The sequence below is a fragment of the Acartia tonsa genome, chromosome 15 (assembly GCF_053477335.1).
Source record: "Acartia tonsa isolate MP-2025a chromosome 15, ASM5347733v1, whole genome shotgun sequence".
Lineage (NCBI taxonomy): Eukaryota > Metazoa > Arthropoda > Copepoda > Calanoida > Acartiidae > Acartia > Acartia tonsa.
The window spans coordinates 22,329,451-22,344,325 of NC_137274.1; the positions used below are offsets into that span (position 1 = coordinate 22,329,451).

Genomic DNA, 14,875 nt, shown 5'->3' on the forward strand with positions numbered 1-14,875 from the left:
GCCCCCACACAGACTGTTGTTGTCACAAGTAATCATCAAACCTTCCCTCTTTAGTACCCAGACCTACCACTCAACCCCTCTATGCTTATCTACCTATTGTGCTGCTCCATGGGCTATCCTGCCTGCCCCAGACAGGGATAGCCATCTACCTAACCATTGCAATTATCTATGTTTTACTGTATGATTTATCTTTAACCATCTTTATTCCTAATCCATATGTATTTATATTATGGTTAACTGTATTCTTAATCCCCCCCACCCTTTCCAGGGATGGGGAATCATGATTGCCCAAACTGACTATTGTATATGTATTATAATGCTTTTATGTTATGATCATTTATTCCTATCCATGTAGTTATTGTTTGTTGTATATATCTGCAGTATCCTTTACACCTTCAATAAAGTGACAACTGAAATAGATGTTGATTCTTGTCTAGTGAAAGCTAGAGAAGCGTAGCTTCTCTATAGTAAGGTGTCCACGTCTGTTCACACTGCCGTAGTCTTTATTCGAACTCTGGTGTCTGCCATTTACCCTAGGCGGATACCACACTTGGAGTAATGAACTTTTATATGTCTTAGTAGAATATATTAGGCATTGGATAGATATGATTATGTGTTAAAGAATTTTTTAAATTTTTTTCCCTAATATGTATAGCCAAAACACCAGTATTAGAGAATTAATTGCCGCATATTTCACAAGAGTTATAAAAAAAATTTAACAGGGGTTCCCCTTGGGGCAAGTTACTTAAAAAACAGAAAAAATAACGTCCGGTTCTTCATAGGACAGGTTTTCTATAGATACTTTTTAAAAAATTAAGAAAACCGTCCGGTTTACTTACGATATTCAATTATCTCACGCGGAAATACCAACTAACCATACAAACATATATATATATATATATATATATGTGATTTAACATAGAATGAATAACAATAGGTGTTTCGTAATGATACTCTTCAGTTACAATAACATTTTGATACTGACAATAAAATCAAAATTCAAAAGTTTCAAAGATTTTTACAAAAAACATTAGAGGATTTTTCATGACATTGAAATTACAAAATTTAAAAAAAACATATAAATGTATCCAATTATATTATAAAAATCATTAGTATCTTTCTGATGATTGTGAAAGCATGAAACTTTAAGTTAAAGATAAATAAAATTGAAGTAAAAAACGTTGTTTTACTATAAAATATAAATATACAGTGTTTTTTTTTATGAGAACTTATTTGAAAGCAATTAATGGCTTATTTTCTTTGTTTTTTAAGGCAATTAATAGAACAACAAACAAATATTTCAGTTTTTATTTAAAAAGTACAGTAAAATATAAATTTCAAAACTTAGGTGTCAACATACAGCATGACCCTCAAAAAAGTATTTTTAAGCATCTGCAGCCCTTATTTCTCAATGAATTATAAAAAAATGCATATGTCCTTGTTCTCCATAGTATTCCACATAAGTAGATATAAAAAAATTTTTTTTTACCTCCATTAACACCGGAGATTTTTAGAGCTAAAGTTTTGAAAAAGTGACTGAGGAAAAAGTAACTTTTAACATGAAACGACTTTTTTAGCAAAATTAAGGTAAAATCCTTTTATTTTTGTTACTAGCAGAAACTTTATACAAAAATGAAATAAAAAATTTAGTTTTTGAGTAAAAAGCATTTTTTTACACATATTTTTTGAGTCTTTTTAGTTTAATGATATTTTGAAAAACTTACTTATTAGGCAAATTTTTTTAAGATTAAAAAACCAAATAAATCTTTATGAATATAGCAGGAAAATTGTTTTTGTTTCACAATCCTAACTTTAATAACAAAAAAGTTATGAAGAAAATAAAATTAAGACATAATGATTTTTTTGTCTAAAAAGCTTAATTAACCCCCTATTAAATTATTGAGATGTCAGAAAAGTAGGCGGAGCAACTGTCATAATTAATCCTTTTCTCAAATAAGGGTTAATAAATAACCTAAAATTTGCAAACTATCAATTCATTCAGTAGTATTTTTTGCCATTAAAAATTTATATTTTTTGGTGGAATAAAAAAGAAATAATTAGTTAACTTGTTTTTCTTTGTGTCTCATTATTCAGTTGCCAGAAAAACATAATATAACCATCCAAAAAATAAGAGAAACAAAAAAAATTCTTTTTCTCAGTCACTTTTTCAAAACTTTAGCTCTAAAAATCTCCGGTGTTAATGGAGGTAAAAAAAATATTTTTATATCTACTTATGTGGAATACTATGGAGAACAAGGACATATGCATTTTTTTAAATTCATTGAGAAATAAGGGCTGCAGATGCTTAAAAATACTTTTTTGAGGGTCATGCTGTATAAAAATGGTTTTAGCGCATTTTTCTTTAAAAAATGGATTTTCTGTAGTCGACTTTGGGGGGCCAGTACTCCCTCCCTGGTTGAGATATGACCTTCAAACTTTGATATGTTCTAGTACATGTCCCTAATAGTATCTGTATACATTTTTAGCTCTATATCTCAACTTTGAAGTGTTTAGCAGCCATTCTTGCAAAAGGTTGATTATTTGAGCATAAGAAAAATGCGCTAAAACCATTTTTAGATGTTGACACCTAAGTTTTGAATTTTAGATTTTACTGTACTTTTTAAATAAAAACTGAAATATTTTTTGGTTGTTCTATTAATTGCCTTAAAAAACGAAGAAAATAAGCCATTAATCATTAAATTCTGATAACTATAAGTGGGGTAAAATTGCTTTCAAAAAAGTTCTCATAAAAAAAACACACTGTATATACATATATTATATAAATAAAATAGACCATTCTCGTGAAATTTATGTGGCAAATCACTAACTTTTTTAGATATTGTCAAATAAAAAAAACTTCGGTCAGGTCAATGTTAAAATTCTTTATCACATAATCATATCTATCCAATGCCTAATATATTCTACTAAGACATATAAAAAGATCACTACTCTAAGAACTATACTATATATTTGATTGGTCATTCTTTGTTATGTGTATTTTTTTGTATAAAAAGTTTGAAGTTCTATTAACTAGTAAATGCTATCTAAAGTTTTATTTTTCACAAAAAAAGTTTTCGCCATATATAACATGTGATGAAAATAAAAATGAAAAACTCATTTTTTGAGGAAAATCCCTGGTCAAATTTTTTAATTTTAATCAATAACTTTAGGATCTACTGCAGTTCACGGTAAAATATTGCTGGTAACAAATATTGCTAAAAATCTATGAATTTTAAAGGCTGCTAGCTGCCAAACGGCAGTACGTACAGATCATGCCCGCACACTGTTTTAAGCGGCATAAGAAGGCCTACAAATAATCTGGAATAGCCATAAATCAATAATGCATAATTATCTCGCAGTGCAGATAAATGCGCAAAAAAGGCCTATTTTACTCGTTTTTTCTTCAGTGAAGCTTTCCCTGTGCATCATTGGATCTTGGCTATTTCAGATTGTTTGTAGGCCTTCTTATACCGCTTAAAATGGTGTGCGGGTATGATCTGTACGTTCAGCCGTTTGGCAGCTAGCAGCCTTTAAAATTCAAAGATTTTTGGCAATATTCGTTACCAGCAATATTTTACCGTGAACTGCAGTAGATCCTAACTTTATATTATGCATTACTACGTTATTTAAAATAGAAAAAACTTATACAGTTCACTATTTTTTTTTTAAATGCACTTCGTGGTACTTTCCCCTTTTAGTTAAACCTTGATAAACGAGAATTTGAAAAATCCAACTGCAGGGTTAGTTGTAAGGGGAAAATTTTTTTGAACAAAAAATAACATGGTCTCAAATGATTCCAAATTGCCTAATTCGGCGAGAAATGCAATAAAAAATTATTAGGGCGGCGGCGGAGGAAAATAGTTGTGTCAATAATAACCCCAAGTTTTAGTATCTTTTGATTCATAAAAAAATCCATTCAGGGGTGTATATTCTGCACAAGATTATTTTTTTTCCCCGGCGACAATTTTTTTTATTTTTTCCCCCCCCCCCTTGTTTTTTCTCACCTAGTAGGGGGGAAAATGGAAGAATATTTAAAGAACTCTATATTTTATTTATTTTTTCCCTCCTACCACACATTTTTTTAGTTTTTTTTCACCAAGGAGGGGAGAAATGGAAAAAATGTTTTCAGTTTTCTTAATTTTTACATTTTTTTTCCCCTCAAACCACTTATTTTTTATTCCCCCTCCCCCTGAGCCGGGGATCCCATGTAGAATATATACCCCTGAATCCATTTAGAACTTACCTTGTTCTCTCTTTAATCTTTTCCTCGTTGCAGATCTGAATTCTGTAAATATCAGAGGACCTAATAAGCTACCTTGGGGCACTTCATTCAAGAAATATCAGAGGACCTAATAAGCTACCTTGGGGCACTCCATTCTAGAAATATCAGAGGACCTAATATGCTACCTTGGGGCACTCCATTAAGAACTAACCTTGTTCTCTCTTTAATCTTTTCCTTGTGGCAGATCTGGATTCTGTAAATATCAGAGGACCTAATAAGCTACCTTGAGGCACTTCATTCTGTAAATATCAGAGGACCTAATAAGCTACCTTGGGGAACTCCATTAAGAACTAACCTTGTTCTCTTTTTAATCTTTTCCTCGTGGCAGATCTGGATTCTGTAAAAGTTCTTTCCTCTCTCATTCTTAATTGATAGATAGATAGATTAATGGATAGATAGATATATAGATGGATAGATAGATGGATAGATAGATAGGTAAAAGGATAGATAGGCATATCTGGATTCTGTAAAAGTTCTCTCCTCCCTCATTCTTAATAGATAGATTAGTGGATAGATAGATAGATAGATGGATAGATAGATGGATAGATAGATAGATAGATAGGTAAAAGGATAGAAAGGCAGATCTGGATTCTGTAAACGTTCTCTCCTCTCTCATTCTTAATTGATAGATAGATAGATTAGTGGATGGATAGATAGATAGATAGATAGATTAAAGGATGGATAGATAGAAAGATAGATAGGCAGATCTGGATTCTGTAAAAGTTCTCTCCTCTCTCATTCTTAATAGATAGATAGATAGATTAGTGGATAGATAGATAGATAGATAGGTTAGTGGATAGATAGATAGATAGATTAGTGGATAGATATATAGATAGGTAAAAGGATAGAAAGGCAGATCTGGATTCTGTAAACGTTCTCTTCTCTCTCATTCTTAATTGATAGATAGATAGATTAGTGGATAGATGGATAGATAGATAGATAGATATATTAGTGGATAGATAGATAGATAGATTAGTGGATAGATATATAGATAGGTAAAAGGATAGAAAGGCAGATCTGGATTCTGTAAACGTTCTCTTCTCTCTCATTCTTAATTGATAGATAGATAGATTAGTGGATAGATGGATAGATAGATAGATAGATATATTAGTGGATGGATAGATAGATAGGTAAAAGGATAGATAGGCAGATCTGGATTCTGTAAACGTTCTCTCCTCTCTCATTCTTAATAGATAGATAGATAGATTAGTAGATAGATAGATAGATAGATTAGTGGATAGATAGATAGATAGGTAAAAGGATAGATAGGCAGATCTGGATTCTGTAAACGTTCTCTCCTCTCTCATTCTTAATTGATAGATAGATAGATTAGTGGATGGATAGATAGATAGATTAGTGGATAGATAGATAGATAGGTAAAAGGATAGAAAGGCAGATCTGTATTCTGTAAACGTTCTCTCCTCTCTCATTCTTAATTGATAGATAGATAGATTAGTGGATGGATAGATAGATAGATAGATAGATAGATAGATTAAAGGATGGATAGATAGAAAGATAGATAGGCAGATCTGGATTCTGTAAAAGTTCTCTCCTCTCTCATTCTTAATAGATAGATAGATAGATTAGTGGATAGATAGATAGATAGATAGGTTAGTGGATAGATAGATAGATAGATTAGTGGATAGATATATAGATAGGTAAAAGGATAGAAAGGCAGATCTGGATTCTGTAAACGTTCTCTTCTCTCTCATTCTTAATTGATAGATAGATAGATTAGTGGATAGATGGATAGATAGATAGATAGATATATTAGTGGATAGATAGATAGATAGATTAGTGGATAGATATATAGATAGGTAAAAGGATAGAGAGGCAGATCTGGATTCTGTAAACGTTCTCTTCTCTCTCATTCTTAATTGATAGATAGATAGATTAGTGGATAGATGGATAGATAGATAGATAGATATATTAGTGGATGGATAGATAGATAGGTAAAAGGATAGATAGGCAGATCTGGATTCTGTAAACGTTCTCTCCTCTCTCATTCTTAATAGATAGATAGATAGATTAGTAGATAGATAGATAGATAGATTAGTGGATAGATAGATAGATAGGTAAAAGGATAGATAGGCAGATCTGGATTCTGTAAACGTTCTCTCCTCTCTCATTCTTAATTGATAGATAGATAGATTAGTGGATGGATAGATAGATAGATTAGTGGATAGATAGATAGATAGGTAAAAGGATAGATAGGCAGATCTGGATTCTGTAAACGTTCTCTCCTCTCTCATTCTTAATAGATAGATAGATAGATTATTGGATGGATAGATAGATTAATAGATGGATAGATAGATTAGTGGATGGATAGATAGATAGGTAAAAGGGTAGATAGGCAGATCTGGATTCTGTAAACGTTCTCTCCTCTCTCATTCTTAATTGATAGATAGATAGATAAATGGATGGATAGATAGATTAATAGATGGATAGATAGATTAGTGGATGGATAGATAGATAGGTAAAAGGGTAGGGATAGGCAGATCTGGATTCTGTAAACGTTCTCTCCTCCCTCATTCTTAATTGATAGATAGATAGATTAATGGATGGATAGATAGATTAATAGATGGATAGATAGATTAGTGGATGTATAGATAGATAATAGATAGGTAAAAGGGTAGATAGGCAGATCTGGATTCTGTAAATGTTCTCTCCTCTCTCATACTTAATTGATAGATGATAGATTAATGGATGGATAGATAGATTAATAGATGGATAGATAGATTAGTGGATGGATAGATAGATAGGTAGGTAAAAGGGTAGATAGGCAGATCTAGATTCTGTAAACGTTCTCTCCTCTCTCATTCTTAATTGATAGATAGATAGTTTAATGGATGGATAGATAGATTAATAGATGGATAGATAGATTAGTGGATGGATAGATAGATAGATAGGTAAAAAGATAGATAGGCAGATCTGGATTCTGTAAACGTTCTCTCCTCTCTCATTCTTAATAATTAAAAGATAGATAGGTTAATGCAGTGCTTCATTTTTTTAAGGCTCCGGTTCCGGCTTCGCGGAGCCAGCACTGAGTAAAGTGGATCCGGTTACTACCTAAAATTAAAAACACCTGACAAATTAAAACACATAGGTAGGTTTTCTTTCTTTAGCCCATTATCCTTCTTGTACATGGTCGCCGTCATCTGTTGCCAGATTTAGGAATCTGGCTGCGTCAGTTGGATTTGTCCAGAGGCTTTGGACAGTGAGATCTGTGGGGTTACCGGGGCAGTTAAATAGGTGAGCAGAAGTATGGCTGTTGTCACAGTTAGGGCATTTTTCAATGATATTTTGGTCAATTCTGGCCTTGTAGCTGTTAAGGAATTGACTATAACCAGATCTCAGTTGAGCCAATGTTGATCTGGTAGTTCTTGGGAGGTTTTTTTCAGACTCGTTGATAGCAGGTGGACGAGTGTTGAGAATTTTGTTATTAGAAAAGGCTAAAAGTGAGTCCTTCACAGAGTTGGTGTGTATGACTTTGAGCTTTTTCTTGTAGTTGTCCACAGTCAGATTACGAGCAATAGGTTTTACTGCTTGTCCAAACTTAGATAGAAGTGTTTGTTTCATCTGACGAGGTGGAGGTGGTCTGTGTAGGTCAGTGTGGTTAGGGTGGCCCGGAATTTGGGTAGAGAGAAGAAATTGTTTAGAGATCATTTCACAATGATCCTTAACTTTCATGACCTTGGTCTCATCATGTAAATGGTCAATGCTGGTCATTTTATGGCAGCCTGTGGCTATGCGTAGTGCATGGTTTTGGGCTACCTGGAGATCATTCCATGACGTTTTGCTGATGGAGGGTGTCCATAAAGGACAGCAATAGTTCAAGTGGGATTGACCTGTGGCCTTGTAGGTGTTGATGATCACCTCCTTCTCCTTTCCCCAGGTGGATCCAGACAAAGCCTTCAGGATGTTGTTTTGGGCAAGAATCTTGGTCTTGGTGTTGTTGACATGTTGTCTGAAGGACAGAAGGCCATCAAAGGTGACACCTAAGATCTTTGGTTTCTTCTCTGTGGGCACGTCCTCTCCATTTATTTTTACCTCCAGTTCCTGTCCAACTTCATTAGAGAAGGTGGTAAAGATGGTAGCCGAGGATTTGGAAGGTGAAATGAAGAGGTTTCTGGCTTTGAACCATTCATCAAGGGTATTAAGATAAACATTTATCTCCTTGACTATGGGTTCAATCAGTGGACCAGAGTTGAGAATATTACCATCATCAGCGTAAGAAACAAGTTTTATGTTGCCAGGTGGGGATGGCATTTTAGACATATAGAGGTTAAACAGTAGAGGGGATAGGACACCTCCTTGTGGAACACCTTGTTTAACCTTTCTCAGTTTAGATTTCGAATTTCTAAACATGACATATGTCTGTCTTCCACGTAGGTAGGCACACAGAAATCTCTTGATGTAGTCATTAAGGTCCAGTTGGTTTATATCTTCGAGTAGAATTTGATGGTCTACAGTGTCGAAGGCACGGGATAAATCAATGGCTACTGAGATTGTACGATGGACAGGTTTCTTATGGTTTAGACCGGTGTTGATGTGGTCAAGTATGGTCTGGAGGGCAGTGTTGGTGGATCTTCCTTTCCGAAAACCATGCTGGTGGTCAGCAAGTTGGACAGCATCATTAATGACTGGAAGAAGAAGTGCTTCAAGTATCTTGATGGATGGTGACAAGAGAGATACTGGACGGTAACTGGGACCAAGGTCTGATGCTTTGCCAGGTTTCAGAAGAGGAATAATCTTTGCCGTTTTCCAAATGCTGGGTATGATGGATGTTTTCATACATTTGTTGAAAATCTCTGTGAGAAAGTTGATGGCATGAGTACCGAGATTCTTCAGCATAATTGGTGAGAGATCATCAGGTCCAAGTGCTTTAGAACTTTTGGCCTTTTTAATAGCTGCAAGGGTTTGGGCTGGTGTAAAAATCACTGGCTGGTGTCTAGCCTTTCTTTTCATGGAGCGAAGTGTTTTCCTCAGTTGTCGTAGAGGTTTTTTATTTGATGGTGGTGTATATTGATAATTGAACTTGTCAGCAATTTTCTTCGCATCCGTAAAGCCTTTATTGTCAAAGTAAATACCTTGATTATCAGGCTGTTGTGGTTTATTGTTCAGGCTCTTTATGGTTGACCAGAGTTTCTTAGATCCTTGCTTGCAACTGGCAAGATGTTCGTGCCACTTTGACTTACGATGTTGGTTTATCTTCTGGTTAATCTCCTTGTTAATATCAGGGAGTCTTGCATCAGAAGGATTAGCATCGCGGATCTCGTCTCTTTTATCTATCAGCTTGGCAGCTTCTGTGGGCAGCGCATTAAAGGTCTTGGGGATGCGGCCAGCTGGGATGAACTTTTTTGAAGCCTTTAAGACTGTCTGGCGAAAGAATTTCTCCGCTCTGTGGACGTTGTTGACTGGACGGGCATTTGCAAAGATGTTTTCAGTGAATTCTTGAAATTTGGGCCAGTCAGCTTTCGAGAAGTTCATGTAGGTGGTGAATGGTCTCGAGTTAGACTTCTTGAGTTCTGCTGTCAAGCTAATAGTAATGGGCAGATGGTCAGAGCTCAGTTTCCTTTCAACAGACCAGTTAGTGACAGGTATGAGGTTGGATGAGGATATGCTGATGTCTGGCGATGTTGATGCATCATTTGTCACTCTGGTGGGCAGGTCTTCATTAATTATTCCACAATCATGTGCTGCTACTGAATCTGCAAGGGCATTGCCTCTGGTGTTGGGTGTGGATTCACTTAACCAAAGATCATGGTGGGCATTGAGATCGCCGAGGATGTAATAATTATCACCAAGGTCCAGGTAAAGGTCATCAAGGTTAGGTGTATAGCCTTGGGTGCAGCTAGCTTGTGGTGGAATATACACATTTCTGATCTTTAGGGGGGAGTCCTTTCCGTGAATACTGATGGTCATGGTCTCCATGTGTTGGTCACGTTCCAAGCTAGGTGGTGTTTTTTCCAGGGTGAAGGTGATATCCTTATGAATAAGGAAAGCTAGACCTCCACCTTTATTAACACCCCTGTCTTGTCTGATCAGGGTGTAGTTGGGTGTTTTAAGTGACTTTGATTTGTTAGTCAACTTAGTCTCTTGTATTGCAGCTAATAGGAATTTCTTTTTTTCCATGTAATGGAGAAGTTCGTCAATTTTTCCTAGGATTCCATTGATGTTCCATTGCAATATATTGGTGTTGAAGCCTGTGTTGGGTAGGATGTTGGGTTGGGGGGGGTTACGTGGGGGAGGGGGACTACGAGGGGGAGGGGGGTTACGTGGGGGGAGGGGGTTACGAAGGGGAGGGAGATTACGAGGGGGAAGGGGGTTTCAGGGGGGAAGGGGATTTGTGCGGGGAGGGGGTGTTGGAGGTGCAGCATGGTCCTGTCCAGGTGGTGTATTTCCTGCGTTCTTTGGATGTTTTCAGTTTTGAACATTTGACATGGAGCCAAGCCAAGCATTTGGAGCATTGTACTGATGTGGTGCCGATGGGTTTAGTACACACTGGGCAGAACCAAGGTCCTGGATTCTGCTCGATACCAGCTCTGATTAGAAGGAGCCGAATAAGACAGGCTGGATTTATCTTATTCTTTGTCAGGCAAGTTAAAAACACATTTCAGCTGAGGGATTGACCTCGTTGTCGTAGATATTAAAAAACCTCTGGAGTTGACAGTGATGATGACGGCTCCCATATTGAAGGATGGGAGATTTTAAGTGTTGGCTCTTGGCTCCACATCTGCTGCTGATGGTGTTGCTGCTGATGTTGGAGGTAGATGTGCTGCGTAGAAGCGGCCAACATAACATCTCGGCCAACATAACATCAACATAACATAGGTAGGTAACAGAGTTTCTCGTATTCATTCGAATCCAGTGGATAGGAACCGGTTCTCATCCATACGAAAAAACTATGTCTAGCATCGTATTATATCCAGTTTTCTACGAATGTAGAAATGTACGATCATAAGATTAAAACTAGTTTTTTTAGCCTGTGCCTTCGGCATCTCAGGGCTAAATCTTATAATTGTACATTCTATATCCGCGGAAAGCTATTTATAATACGATGAAAGAAATAACTATTCCAAATTATAAAACATTAAGTTTAATCAAGGTATAAAAAATCTTATTTTTTAGATATTTTCAGCGGATCCAGAATTGGATCCGGTTCCGGTGCCAACTCCGATCAAGTACGGCGGCTTCGGCTCCACAACACTGGGTTAATGAAAAGATTAATATTAAATAGACAGACACACACTCACACACACACACACACAAAGATAGATAGATAGATAGGTTAATACGTCCGTTCGCACACGATTCTTGTTGAACACAGATAAACCAACTTTCCCTTATTTTCAAAATAAATAGAAATAAGTGTGTGTGTGGGGAGGGGGGGGGGGGGTAGTTGTTTTTTCCCGTATGCCTGACCCCTGCGGGCCTATGCGGAGACCTAACCCTGCGAGACTACTTAGTTCCCAATATGACCTAAACCTAAACTAAGCTTAACTAACTAAAACTAAGATTTCATTTTTAAAAATTCATTTTCGCATCGCATTGTAGACAGCTTTCCGCGGTTATAGAAATGAAAATTAAAACCAGTTTTGTTATCCCCGAGGAGCCAAATTTTAATATTATGATTTTTTTTCTTTCATATTCGTGGACAAATTGTCTGTAATACGATGCTGTACATAATTTTTCAGTATGGCTGAGAACCGGTTCTAATCCAGCGGATATTAATCGGTTTCGAAGTCATACTGGAAATATATTTCTCCTTGTATGTTTTTTTTTTATTTTCGTATCGTGTTATAGACAGCTTTCCGCGGACATTATGCGGATAGTATGACTGAGGAACCGGTTCTAATCCAGCGGATATTAATCGGATTAGGTACCCACCTTTCCATTTTTCGTTTCCTCCGTTCTTTTTCTTCTTTTCGCCTGAAATAAAACAAGGATGACAACATCCATAAAAGGGAAGCTCTAAAACGGCAGGATAAATGAATATTAACTCTTGTAGAGTGTCATAACTGAATAAGCATAATATAAATGTATTTAAGTTTTAAAAATATTGTACGTAAAATTGTTGCAAAACTGTTAAATACAGGATACTGTTTAAAGGACATAGTTACATTTTTAGGACTTAATTATAGAGATGCTTCGCTCATAATATTGTACTTTGTTGTCCTAGGAATAAGTATTCCAAAAATCACTGGAAAAATTGTCAAATAACTTGTTTCAAATGGACGCACAAACTTTTTGATAACGATTTTATAGTTGCTACACTTTCTAAACTGTACCTTACTGTTATAGGAATCAGCATACAAAGTTTGAAATCGATAGGAAAATTCTAACATGCCTAAAGTAACGAAAAGAGGACGGACTGACCCTAAAGATAGAAAAGCTTCGCTTTTAAAAAGGTTTATATCCTACTATACATAGAAAGTAGTAAGGTTTTTTTTTGACTGTAGCTTAAAATTATGATAAATACTGAACCGATTAAGTTCTCCATTTTATGGAAGCTCCTTAAAGGTCCCGGGATGTTTTAAGGTATTTAATTCTTATACCTATCTACCTAAGTTTAGTTTTAGGCTATTTCCCTACTTTCCTTACTCCTACGAATAAGAGATGCTAGGAGCAAAGTGTATATGAAAGTAACAGGGTGTCTATCTGTCTGTTTGTACTAAAGGATCTCGCTAACCGCTGATCTGATATGATTCTCCTTTACAGGGTAGCTTCTCATTAGTCCTGGGAAGGTTTATAATTATTTTAGGGGGAGATATTACCCCCCCCCCCCCCACCTCTTCCCTTATACTCCCCTAGAGACCACTGTTTGTGCCAAAAGATCTCAGTAACCACTAGACTGACATAGTTCTGTTATGTATAACTAGCGGCTACGCCCCTAGAGGTCTCTAGTGTTACTTTATATGTTTAATTTGTTGCGTTCAAGTCTCTACGATACCTCGTTATGTTGCGTTAAAGTCTCTTGCGTCAAAAAAATTAGATTTTTCTGTGATTTCTCTTGGGAGGGTGGTGGTACCCTCCCCGAAAATAGTTATAAACCTTCCCGGGACCTATGAGATGCTATCCTGTTAAGAAGAGCCTGATCGGTTCAGCAGTTAGCGAGATTCTTGGCGTTATCCTCTTAGAAATTTTTTTTTCATTTTTTTTCAATTTTGTCTATCTCCACATAATACTCTTTGCCGTTCCTAAACGATTTTAAACGGTTCTAGCCGGTGGTTGCTAGTAAGAGAAATTTAAAAAAAAAAGTTCTTGGTATCATTTCACATGATTTAAAGCAAAAATATGTTTCAAAAATTTGATTCCTACGTAATTTATGACAGATTTGCCCTAAAGATGGACAAAAAACGGCTAAACGGCTGTGCTGTTAGCCGTTATTTTTTCAACTTTTTGTTCAATTTAGGGAAATAGACATACCAAGGATTACGAGATGGTTGCATTAACCCCTCCCCCCCTTTTTTTCTGAAGATGTGATTATTCTCATAAAAAAATAGATATTTTTGTCTTAAAACAAAAAACGCCTGGCAAATGTATATTTTTTCTTTAGATTATTTTAATGGGTAATTTATATTCATATTTTATATCATATTCTACAAAAACATTGATAGGTTCACTAAATCAACTAACCAAACCTCTTCAAATGCACTTTATGCACCTATTCCTTTTTCAACCAGTAATTTTAATATACATGAGGGATATCAGTTTTGTTTACTGCCATTGGGGTTGTACAGGTATCAATTTATCATCCATTGTCTTATCCCTTTAAATCCCTGAGTTTTATATATCTATTTATATATCGTATTATAGACAGCTTTCCGCGGACACTATGCGGATAGTAGGACTGCTAACCGGTTCTAATCCAGCGGATATTAAACGGTTTATCCCCTGCCTACCTTTCCGCCTTGGTTTCAATCCATACTCGCCGCTTTTCTGCTTTCTTTAACTGCCGTTTGGACAGCTGACCTATTATTCATGTATCATACTTATCAATTACAGAGAGAGAGGGGACAATGGACTGTTATTTACACTAGTCCCCAAAGTTTTATAAAAACAATTTTTTTTATTCGTTGGCTTAACAACTTTGGGGACATTTGGTCAATTTGGATTGGTTGGTTTATGTAGTTTGAACGACTGATTTTTATCTAAAGAAAGGGTAGTTTTGTGTATAATCATTTGGGATGTACATCAATTCATCGAAACCTTGTAAAATATAAATATACTAACGGCTTCGCCCCTAGCCTCTAGGGGCTTTGTCCCAAGAGTTAATTTTAAAAAAATTAGGTCCCCAAAGTTTATAATAACGTTTCCTTATCCGTGGGCTTAATAAATTTTGGGGACTTTTACTGAATTTTGATTGGTTGGTTTTGCAATGAGTTTCCATATGTTTCAACCACTAATTGTAATCTACAGAAGGTGTAATTTTATGTATTATCATTAGAGATGTACAACAATTAGTCGGCCATTGTCTTATCCCTTTAGATCCCTGAACTCGCCGCTAAAATTTAAGTATAATTTCCTTGAGACTTTGTTGTTTCAATTGTTTCGTTGTTAGAATTTTCTGTTTCCATTTTCTATCTGAAA

At 35.7% G+C, this 14,875-nt stretch overlaps 1 protein-coding gene across 4 annotated transcripts in view; it reads right to left on the reverse strand.

Moving 5' to 3' along the window:
- The window catches only part of LOC145307606 (uncharacterized), a 43,280-nt gene extending 28,405 nt beyond the window's left edge, over window positions 1-14,875 (reverse strand). For all 4 annotated transcript variants that reach the window (XM_080150064.1, XM_080150063.1, XM_080150062.1 and 1 more), the window contains exons 1-4: window positions 14,810-14,875; window positions 14,188-14,256; window positions 12,173-12,214; window positions 4,578-4,645 (exon numbers count right to left, since the gene is read on the reverse strand). In XM_080150064.1, the coding sequence (XP_080006190.1) occupies window positions 4,578-4,645; window positions 12,173-12,214; window positions 14,188-14,256; window positions 14,810-14,862 (232 nt within the window). In that variant the 5' untranslated portion in view covers window positions 14,863-14,875. The remainder of the gene's footprint in view (window positions 1-4,577; window positions 4,646-12,172; window positions 12,215-14,187; window positions 14,257-14,809) is intronic.